At 32.8% G+C, this 12,078-nt stretch overlaps 1 protein-coding gene and 1 long non-coding RNA gene across 7 annotated transcripts in view; one reads left to right on the plus strand and one right to left on the minus strand.

Moving 5' to 3' along the window:
• Positions 1-2,353, plus strand: part of LOC135211156 (zinc finger and BTB domain-containing protein 24-like) — a 60,026-nt gene extending 57,673 nt beyond the window's left edge. For 5 of the 6 annotated variants that reach the window (XM_064244332.1, XM_064244333.1, XM_064244338.1 and 2 more), the window contains one exon: positions 867-2,353. In XM_064244332.1, the coding sequence (XP_064100402.1) occupies positions 867-1,349 (483 nt within the window). In that variant the 3' untranslated portion in view covers positions 1,350-2,353. The remainder of the gene's footprint in view (positions 1-866) is intronic. The other variant, XM_064244335.1, reaches the window with a different exon arrangement.
• The window catches only part of LOC135211159 (uncharacterized), a 107,927-nt gene that overhangs the window by 66,298 nt on the left and 29,551 nt on the right, over positions 1-12,078 (minus strand). The gene's annotated exons all lie outside the window — the stretch shown is intronic.

A 12,078-nucleotide genomic window follows, 5' to 3' on the forward strand; every position in this document is an offset into this window, starting at 1 on the left:
AAAAAGGCTCAATAGGCCTTGTACTCACACTCTTTTGTGCAGCCCGTCTAATTCTATCCCTCTCTAACTTCTTCAAGTAAGAAGTTAGAGTCTTCCATTCATTAGCATTCAACTTTTCACACTCAATACAGGTGTTAGCTAAAGAACAGTCAAACCCCCTACACTTACAACATACAGTGTGAGGATCAACCAAAGCCTTCGGTATCCTCACCTTGCAGCCTACATTCACACACACTCTCACACTAACACTTGAATCAGACATTCTATCAGAAAAATCAAAAGCAAGTCCAAATCCAGTCCACAGTAGCGAATGCCAAAACAACGATCCAGTACGTCACCAAGAAATCCAATATAGATGATCAAAAAAGTCTTGAAAGCGAATTCCAGTCAGGAGGTAGTAACAACAATGTTGATACCACCGGCGACAGAGAAAATATGATAGAAAACGGGAATGGTTCCTAGTCCTGCCGCCCAGGGCAGGCAGGTAGATCACCTGACCTACCGGTAGCGAGTGGCGCGAAATTTGAATTTCTGTCGGGGACGACGGAGTCTTAGCTAAGTATATATCTGACAGGTAAGTTCATTGTATGAAATGTCCATTTCTTTAATGTAAAGGTTTGGAACTTCTTGATAGTTGGATGAATGATACTCAAGAGCCCAAGCACTGGAACCCCAAGTTTCACTCGACGCTATTTGTAATGAACTGATAGATAATAAGAGGTATATATGATGAATACTTTAAAAATACACCATACATTTCTTACATCTTCCTTTAGTCACTCATACTCCTCCCATTAGCCATTCATTCACTTATGTTTATGTTTAATAAGATAAACCAGAAATGAATTCTGTCATTGCTTTCATAGGGTGGCAGGAAGCAGACAAGAGAAGGAAACCACGAAGCAGACAAATCCGAAGGTGGTCTAAAGGACGCTGGGCCCTTCACCTGTTGTACTTGCAGTAAAACATTCCAGTGGAGGAGTAATCTAACAAAACACATGCGTACTCACACAGGAGAAAAACCATACAGTTGTAGTGTTTGTACTTATAGAACCAGTTATAGTGAGGCTCTGAAGAGACATATGCGTATACACACAGGAGAAAAGCCTTATCACTGTGAATATTGTGACTACAAGACTCGAGATCCAGGTTCCCTTAAGATTCATATAAGAAAACATAATTCATCTAACAATGAAAGTCATCAGGATACAAATTCTTACACCAGTGAATCGGTGCCATCAAATGTTATAAGGCACGATGGGGATAACTATAGACCAATGCAGTCAGGTGGTAGTCAGCATTTGGAAGACCCACCACACCAGCTTCAGAATACAATGCAATATGAATAGGCTGCAATCTCTCATGTGACTTATTTATGTGGTTCTTCACATTTTTACTTTAGTTTAGTGATACTTCGATTAGATGAATATTGTATAAAGAAAATATGTATAGTAGTAAGAGAGTTTTGTGTAGGGTTATACTGCAGATGGGAAATGAACTAAAATGCTTTGTCAGTGCAGACAGCTACAGTGTTAGCTTTGATATTATGTATTGAGTGGATTGCTTATGTGGTGAACTGATTAAATTACTAGATATGCTTACTAGTATAGATATTTTTTTAAGAGTGCATATAGTATAATTAGATTTCTATGTTGGTTCACCATTAGCATTTAGTAAATTGGCAAAGTACTAGTATTTGTGAGTAAGTAGTACGTATTCAATTTTATTTTGATAATATATTTTTATTTAACAATAGAATATTTGCTTCCAAGTATGTACTTCCAGATTGGAGCAATTATTTCTCTTTATGTAATATCAGAGACTAAAAGAGTAGTCAAAGACTTATATAAAATGACAGATCCTTTGAAAAAATCTTATTTTTTAATCCTTACAGGACAAGGTAATTATCTGACATACTATCACTTTTCATATTTTACCTTACAGGACAAGGCAACTATTTGACATAAACTCACTTTCCATATTTTAAGTCAAAGCCTATGTTTTATAAGAAATTTGGCCCCTTACGGTTTTCTTGTTTCAGTATATTAGAAGTGATGATCATTTTTTCCCCACTACCATCAGGCAACACATGGAAATGAAAGGATTCCACAGCTCTGGAGATCAACATAACACAATCTAATTTAATGAATGTTTGATCATATACCTTATACTTTTTCTTATTAAGAAAGTTGGAACGTCAGAGTATAATTTTTAACATTTAACAAATTACAAGCATAAATGCTGTACATCATGCAGCAATGAAAATACTTTGCCAGAAAGTAGGAAATGCATAAAACATACAATATTTGTATTCTTTTAAGAAACAAAACTTTTTTTTATAATAGCCTGCAAGTTATGGTTTTGTGTTGAAATAATGTAGTTAGAAAAATAATTTTATTCATACAAAACCATTACTCCAATAAAGTAGTGAGTGTTTTTTTAAATAAATGAAAAACTATTTAAAACTTCATTGTAAAATAAAGGTACGAAGCATTTTGAATTTTACAATATCAGTATTGTAATTACAAAAAAGGAATCCTGGTAGTAAACCAAGACTTCCTTGAATGGATTCAACTGAGCTAAGGTAATCAAGTTTAGGCTAAAATAGACCACAGAGTAAAATGATACTTGATGTATGATTCCATGGGGTATCTTGACAATGGTGCTTGATTTGAATGTGATATTTTTTTTGGTGAAGTCACTCATACCACACTGAACTGAAAAGAGTCAACGCCCCTTTACTTATACCGACATCCTTTGGGGTGATCGAGCTGAGGGTAGTAACTTCAGCATAACATGCTAGCTTTTTCTCTGTTATATCTAGAAGTATTTATACTTGAAAAATGAGCTACAGGGATTTTTCACTGGGCGACACAGGTCTTCCCCCAGAAATAGATTTTTCCTTCGTCAAAATCCCTTTTTTATCTCTGGCAGGGATTATTAAATGTGGTGGACCAGTAAAGATATTTGAAATACTGCAGCTTATAAGCCAATCTAGGGAATCTGCACATGTTCGATAATGGAGAAGTAGATTCTGACAATTTACATATTATATGAAGTTGCATACTTTCATAATATGCAGGTTTTCTTGATTTGTTTACTTTACAACATGTAATTATACGGCCCTTACAGATGGGGCAGTAATGTGATTTTGCAGACAGCAGAAAACTGGACACAAAACAATAATACAAAGAAAATTAACTAATAAAATTTGTGCACAATAAACATATATTTCTTGTTTCTAAAAATGCAAAATACTCCAGCTGCAGTGTGCTACCCATTTACATAATATATATATATATATATATATATATATATATATATATATATATATATATATATATATATATATATATATATATATATATATATATATATGTGTGTATATATATATATATATATACATCGAGCTACAATGTCCTTTAATATCTAATTCGCAATACCTCGGAATTAATATATTTTCATATATGCTTAACCGAAGGGGAATTTTTTACACGATAATAGATTTGCCTGGGACCAGGCAAATCTATTATCGTGTAAAAAAATTCCCCTTCGGTTAAGCATATATGAAAATATATTAATTCCGAGGTAGAGCAAATTAGATATTAAAGGACATTGTAACTCGATGTATGTATATGAATCACGGTAATGTGATATGAGTCATATATATATATATATCTATAAAATGGACCCCCGTATTCGTGTTCTCCAGATTCAGGACTCACACTTCGCGGATTTCTCTTGGGAACATTTCCCCGCATTATTCATGGAAAATTCGCCTATTTGTGGTATTTTTAAAAGAGAAATATCCACAAAATTCCTGTTTTATTTAACAATTTCATCATAAAATGCACTTTTTGTGATAAAAATATGAAAAAACTAGGTATACAAATTTTTAGTGGGTTTTTCTTGAGTTTTAACTAGCAAAATAGGAGGTTTTAAGCATTTTTATAAGGGTTCCAATTATGTATATACTATATATATATATATATTATATATATATATATATATATATATATATATATAGTGTTCCCCCTGTATTCGCGTTCTCCGGATTCGCGGACTCACTGATTCGCGGATTTCTCTCTGGACCATATCTAGCCATTATTTGCGGGGGATTCGTCTATTCGCGGGATTTTCTAACGAAAATCATCACTAATTAGTGTATTTTGATGTTATTTTCATGACTAAATGCATTTTTATGGTACAAAATTGATTTACTAATTTTCAAATATTAATACTGATTAAGACTGTATTAGTAAGTTTAATAAGATTAAATGATATCACATAGTAAAAATAATAATTCTCTCTCTCTCTTCTCTCTCTCTCTCTCTCTCTCTCTCTCTCTCTCTCTCACAGAGATGTATGGTTTTTTTGTATGATAAATAATTGATTTACTATTTTCAAATATTAATATTAATGTATATACAGCAATAACATCAATTCATTAAAGAAAATACTAAAGTGAATTAGTAAGATTTTAGTTTATAAATTTGAAAAATTATGTAAGAATGAAGGAAATCCCAGTCTTCTCCCTCAAACTCCAGGTACTAAAACTGTCAAACATATCAAGTAATGGGAGGAGGGGGAGGAGCTGTTGTGTTGTTGTCACCAAGTGTTCATGCAATCTCTCTCTCTCTCTCTCTCTCTCTCTCATTTACTGAGACTCGAGAATTTTTATAGTACATGTACTACATATTTGTTTTTAATACTTTCATTACAAAGTTCATATTATGTGATAGTATTTTAAAGAAATACATTAATCTACCCATTTCACTCTTTTAATTAAGGATAACTCCTGTCTCTCTCTCTCTCTCTCTCTCTCTCTCTCTCTCTCTCTCTCTCTCTCTTGCCACACAGGATATGTATGTCATAATGGTAACTCCCTCCCTCTGTTTCGCTGAAAGCGATATGAGTATTTTCTGAGAGAACAGAGAGATGAACACACACACACACTCCCTCTCTTTACTGAGATTAAAGAATTTTTATGGTACTAGTATATAAAATGTTTATTGATATTTTCTGTTGTTAATAATATATATTTTTTAATAATATAGAATTTTTATGGTACTAGTATATAAAATGTTTATTGATATTTCTGTTGTTTAATAATATATATATATATATATATATTATATATATATATATATATATATATTATATATATATATTAATTAACAACAGAAAATATCAATAAACATTTTATATACTAGTACCATAAAAATTCTATATTATATATATTATATATATATAAGGTTTTTTGCCACGAAGGAAAAAATGAAAAAAGCGAGATAGCCAAGTACTTTCAGTCCTGTTCGGGCCCTTTACTGAGGCAAACTGATTTTACAGAGAACAACATAGTCAAAGAAGGCTTAATATTCAAACTGACACTACAAGATTAGCAATAAGGGCGATTTTCACTCTACAGAAAGGAGGAGCCGCCTGAGGGTAGCCACACCTTGAAGGATACACGCAGTAAACAAGTGAGTCTTCCAGAAAACAGTACATTTTGAAAAAACACGGGAGCATATACAATTTAATATCATGAATATTTACACAAATTTTCACAAAAAAATTCTCTCTCCCTCTTTCTCTTCCTCGATATATATATATATATATTTTCTTTTGTCTTTTCATTAATAATAATTTTTGGGGGGAAAATTTGTGTAAAAATTCATGATATTAAATTGTATATGTTCCCGTGTTTTTTTTCAAAATGTACTGTTATTTCTGGAAGAATCACTTGTTTACTGCGTGTATCCTTCAAGGTGTGGCACCCTCAGGCGGCTCCTCCTTTCTGTAGAGTGAAAATCGCCTTATTGCTAATCTTGTAGTGTCAGTTTGTATATTAAGCCTTCTTTTTGACTATGTTGTTTCTCTGTACAATCAGTTTGCCTCAGTAAAGGGTCCGAACAGGACCGAAAGTACTTGGCTATCTCGCTTTTTCATTTTTTCCTTCGTGGCAAAAAACCTTTATTTATACATAGCATCACGTTTTATATACTTCTTGATCAGTTATTCATATATATATATATATATATATATATATATATATATATATATATATATATATATATATATCCCTTTTGCCATACAGGATATGTATGTCATAGGGGTAACTCCCTCCCTCGGTTTCGCTGGAAGCGATATAAGTATTTTCTGAGAAAAACAGCCAGATAAACACACTCTCTCTCTCCTCTCTCTCTCTCTCTCTCTCTCATCTCTCTCTCTCTCTCTTTACTTTGATTAAAGAATTTTTTAAGGTACTAGTATGTAAAATGTTTATTGATATTTCCTGTTGTTAATAATAATATATTTTTATCTCTATAATAAAATAATATATTTTTTATCTCTATAATAATAAAACTGTAATTACAAAATTCGTAGTTGGTAGTATTTTAAAGAGATAAAAATGACCTTTCCATTTCACTTACGTAAGGATAACTCCCCTCTCTTACTGTGATGAGAGAATTTTTATGGTAGACGCATGTGTTATTAATATTTTCAAATAATAATAATAATATAACTAATTTCAAATGAAAATTCTTCCCTTCGTCTTTTTCTGTATCAATTTCCCTACCTTCTCGTAACTCCAGTGACGCTCGGAGCTGGGAAACTGTCAAATTTGTCAAGTAGCAGTGCCATACAATGGTCAACGAATTTAATGATATTTATGCAATCTCTCTCTCTCTCTCTCTCTCTCTCTCTCTCTCTGTCTTACTGAGGAGATCCTTTTTATGGTACATGTATGTAATAAGTTTATTATTAATAATCTCCAATAATAATACTATATGTATAATAATAATATTATAAATGTAATTACAAAATTCATATGTGAGTATTTTAAATACAATAATCTTTCCATTTCACTCTTAAATACTGTAAGGACAACTCTCCCTCTCTCTTTCTCTCTCTTGGCGGCAAGTGTTAGAAGTACGTATGTATGTACGTATATACCTTTAAGGGTACTAATGTTTAGGATTACTTTGAAATTATATTGATACAGTGTCTAAGATTAATACATTAATATGATAATAATTTAAGATAAATTTGATGTAGGATGTTACACAAGGTTTACATTTGGTGTTTCTCTCTCTCTCTCTCTCTCTCTCTCTCTCTCTCTCTCTCTCTCTCTCTCTCTCTCTCAGCAAAAGAATTGATATACAGACAAACATAATTGTTCAGTCCTCTCTTTCTCCCTTCTCTGGAATAGATATATGTATTTATGGGAGGGGAAATAAGTGTTGCCTATAGAAGTTCCTTTCAATCTATTGATATCGTAAGGAGTTATTCTCTCTCTCTCTCTCTCTCTCTCTCTCTCTCTCTCTCTCTCTCTCTCTCTCTGCTATTGGCTGTTTATATATTTCTAATGGTAAAATATTTAAGATGACTTTGAAATGATATTAATAATACCAATTCAATGGTATATTTGATGTAGGATGATATTTTAAGTATACATTTGGTATTTGAACTTTTAAGATAGGCAGATATGGGCATTTTTAGAGGGGAGTTCTAACTATTCGGGGGTTTGCAATAGCGGAGTCCCTGGTACACATCCCCTGCAAATACGGGGGAACACTGTGTATATATATATATATATATATATATATATATATATATATATATATATATATATATTTATATATATATATATATATATATATATATATATATATATATATATAATAAAACGCTCTGGTTTAAAACTAAGGACTATATTTCAGTGGACTGACTTTCCCCCTTATCAAGAAGTTACATTAGCAAAATATATAGTGGGAAATATGCCCTTGGGTGATACCTGGGGTCACCACTAAGCCAACGACGGCTCTGGTAGTTGTCTTAATGCGCTTCATCAAGATATATGGTCAGAGTCCCAGGCTCCACTGGAAAAGTTGTTCTTATTATATTGTTGTTTTATCAGTGGAGATTCTACCATCTGACATTTGTACCGACAGCTGATCTACTATAAAATTCAGGATGAGTTCCAATCCATGGTATGGTTTGTGTTATTTATATAATGGAAAATTGCCAAACTATGGTGTCCATATCTAACTGAGCGCATATGCTGAGTTAATCATTCCAAGAGAGATTTTGTGAATCCACAGTATGACTTAAGGGGATTTCATAAACTCCTACGACTTTAGAAACTGGTTTCTGTTGAACGTTATGTATTTCCCCAATGTATTTGGATAAGTGAAGATGAAAGTCTTGGGTTGGCCCAAGCTTTGAGTGATCTCTCGTAAATTATCCACGGGAGGGATTATGATTTTGTTTGTGTATTTTTCCTTTTCTTTGTTTTCTGTAGGTTTGTAAAAAATGCTCTTTACTTTATGTATGGCTTTTTCTATTACGTGCTTTGCTTTGGCATTTTCACAAGATAAGTTGATTTCTGATTGTTTCCAGTTCTTTAAGAAAATCTGGGGAGCAAATTCTCAGGGCTCTAAGAAATAAGTTACTTGCTATGCCGAGTTTAACTGAAATGTCATGATAGCTGTAAAAATGCATGTATGAAAGTAAGAATGTTGCTTTCCCGAAGACAGTGATTTGTAGTTGTTATTAGTTTTTATGATTGAGACATTTAAAAAGGGGATTTGGTTATTATTTTCCCATTCTACTTTAATTTTAATGCTTGGAACCAAGGAATGTAACTTTTGTAGAAAGACATCAAAATCGTCCCAGGCATCACCTACGGCAGGGCCGTCCAACCCCATGCCCGTGGGCCAAAAGTGGCCCGTTTGATTTTAAAAGTGGCTTGCGAGAGAAAAATAAGTCATAGAGATATTTGTAAATTGTCAGGTGTAGGCAAAATCAATTTACCTTTGTTTCAAGAAGAATTAATTAAAATGAAAACTTATTATGCCCACCAAGATGTGAAATTCGATTTTTGGACACAAATATCCTGCTCACATGATTACCCACACATTTCTGATTATGTGTCAAAACTATTGTCAATGTTTGGTTCAACTTGGCTCTGTGAGAGCACATTTTCATTCATGAAGTTATTAAAGTCAACATTACAATCCACAATTAGTGGTAAATCTTGAGTCCGATTAAGATGTGCTCTCACTGATTTTCACCCTGAATTTTAAAAAAATAATTAAGTCAAGCTATTATCAGCATTCCCAATAAGTTTACTTTTGTTTGAATTAAATAAAACCTTCTGTTTGCCCATCTTTAAAAATCTATTTCTTTGAACTTCCTCTGCAAATAAAGTGCCTTGGTCATCTTCAAATGAAATTTAATTTCTAAGTGAATTTGTATATAATATATTATATATTCTATATTATAATATATATATATAATATATATATATATATATATATATATATATATATATATATATATACAATATTATATATATAGATATATATATAAATATATATATATATAATAAATTATATATTATATATTACTATACTATATATATATATATATATACTATATATATATAATATATATATATATTATATAATATCATTTATTTTTAAATATTATAATAATCTATATATCTATATATATTCTATATATATCTCTTTCTATATATATCTATATATATATATATAATATATATATATATATATATATATATATATATATATATATATATATATAATATATATATATATATATATATACAGTGGTACCTCGAGATACGAAAGGCTCAACTTACGAAAAACTCGAGATACGAACGCTGATACGAAAAATTTTACTGCTCTACAAATGAAAAGTTTTCAAGATACGAAAGGTTTCTGAAAGTCTGAGATTCACCCGATAACAATTTTGAAACTCGCGCCGCGCGCTGCTATCTTAGTTCTAGTAGACTCGCCACCATCCTCCTGCTCTCCCATTGGTTCCTGATGCTAGCCAAGCCATGAGATCCTTCTCTCCTATTGGACAGCATCCCTCCCATCATGCATTTTACGTGGTGGCGTGCCTTCGCTCGGCCACTTCGCACCCGAAGCTTTATCGTACGCATGCGGCATTCGTTCGGTCCAACGATTTCGTTTAGTATCGTAAATTCGTTAGTGATTTTGTTGTGCTACTTTATCGTGTTGTGAGAACCTAATTAGTATACGTACTACATTCGTAACTTAATTACGTACAGTACATATAGTCATGGGTCCCAAGAAAGTTGCTGAAGTTCACAGAAAGAAGAGAATGCTTTCTATGGAGACAAAAATGGAGATAATAAAAAAGTATGAAGCTGGCTTGCGGTTGAGTGTGATCGCTATGGAATACGGCCAAAATCCGTCGACGATAGGCACCATCCTTAAGCAGAAGGAAGCCATCAAAGCAGCTACACCTTCCAAGGGCGTGACTATTTTGTCCAACAAGAGGAGCCATGTGCATAATGAAATGGAAAGGCTGCTTCTTGTATGGATCGAGGACAAAGAAATTGATGGCAATACGATAACCGAGACGGCAATCTGCCAGAAGGCCAGCGCTATTTTCGGCGATTTGATTGCCCAAGCCGAAGACGACAGTGGAGAGGGGACATCAACGGCAACCCCAGAGTTCAAGGCTTCTCATGGGTGGTTCGAAAAATTCCGTAAACGGACTGGCATCCATTCGGTGGTGAAGAAATTGAAATTACGTAAAGTATAAAAAAGTAAAAAGAAATGTAAAAATCAAAAAAAGACAAAATAAATTTTATTTTATGTTTTTTGTAAAGTTAAGTGTTACAGTTTTGTTAATGTGTTTTGTAAAGTTTAGTTGTTTTTCTGACATTTTTTTATGTGTTTCGTAAAGTTAAGTGTACGTATCTGCCGTTTGTCGTCCTCCTCCTCTGCCGCCACATTCGGAGATAGCCTCACTTGAAAGGCAAGCTTCCACGTTTTACGTTACAGTAATAATATTTCTTGTACACTAATATACACTTTATTTACAGGTTTTGCATTTTTGTTATTAAGTTACGTATTGAATGGTCCAAATTGTTGTAGTATTTCATTGTTTACGAAAACCTCATGATACGAAAGGCGCCTCGGAACGGATTAATTTCGTATCTCGAGGTACTAATATATATATATATATATATATATATATATATATATATAGTATATATATGGTACCTCGAGATACGAAATTAATCTGTTCCGAGGCGGCCTTCGTATCATGAGCTTTTCGTATCTTGGACCGCATTTTACATGTAAAATGGCTAATCCGTTCCAAGCCCTCCAAAAACACCCCACTAAATTTCATAATAAAGCTAAATTGACCTATAAACAATGAAATACTAGTACAACAATTTGGACCATTCAATACCTAACTTAATACGTACTGCTAATATGTAATACATAGTACCTGTAAATAAAGTGTATTAGTGTACATGGTATACAAGAAATACTGTAGTAAAATGTGGAAGCTTACCTTTCGAGTGAGGCTATCTCCGAAAGTGGCGACAGAGGAGGAGGACAAACGGCAGATACGTACGTACACTTAACTTTACGAAACACATTAAAAAAATGTAAGGAAAACATAAACTAAACTTTACAAAACACATTAACAAAACTGTAACACTTAACTTTACAAAAAACTTAAAATTGAATTTTTTTTTGTCTTTTTTTGATTTTTACATTTTTTTTACTTTTTAATACTTTACTTTTTTTTTCTTTTTCTTTTTTTTTTTTTTTTTTACAAAATTTTCAACTTCTTCACCACTTTCAACTTTCTGTTTTTTCATAGTATCACTTGGTTCTTCCTTTTTGCTTACTACTCCTACTAAAGGCCTCTTTAAAAAATAACTATCCAAGGAAGATTGCTTCTGCCTGCTTTTGACAATGTTCCTGAAATGACTCAGGCAAACGTCATCGAACTTTGCAAGCATACGACCTGTGTAAGCCTTTTCGGGGTGTTATGAAAAGCAGCTAGAGCATCCTTAATTTCTGCCGTTGTCATCCTCCTCGCCGCTGCTAGAGAACTCTTGAACGACGTTATTTTGCATGGCCTCCAACTCCTTCAGGTCATCCGTCGTAAGCTCCTCTTGGTGCTCCTCGAGAAGGTCATTGATGTCGTCCTCGTCGACGACCAACTCCATGGACTTGTTAAGTGCAACGATCTCGTCAAGATCTGGTTGCAAAA

Source organism: Macrobrachium nipponense, chromosome 4 (assembly GCF_015104395.2).
Source record: "Macrobrachium nipponense isolate FS-2020 chromosome 4, ASM1510439v2, whole genome shotgun sequence".
Classification (NCBI taxonomy): Eukaryota; Metazoa; Arthropoda; class Malacostraca; order Decapoda; family Palaemonidae; genus Macrobrachium; species Macrobrachium nipponense.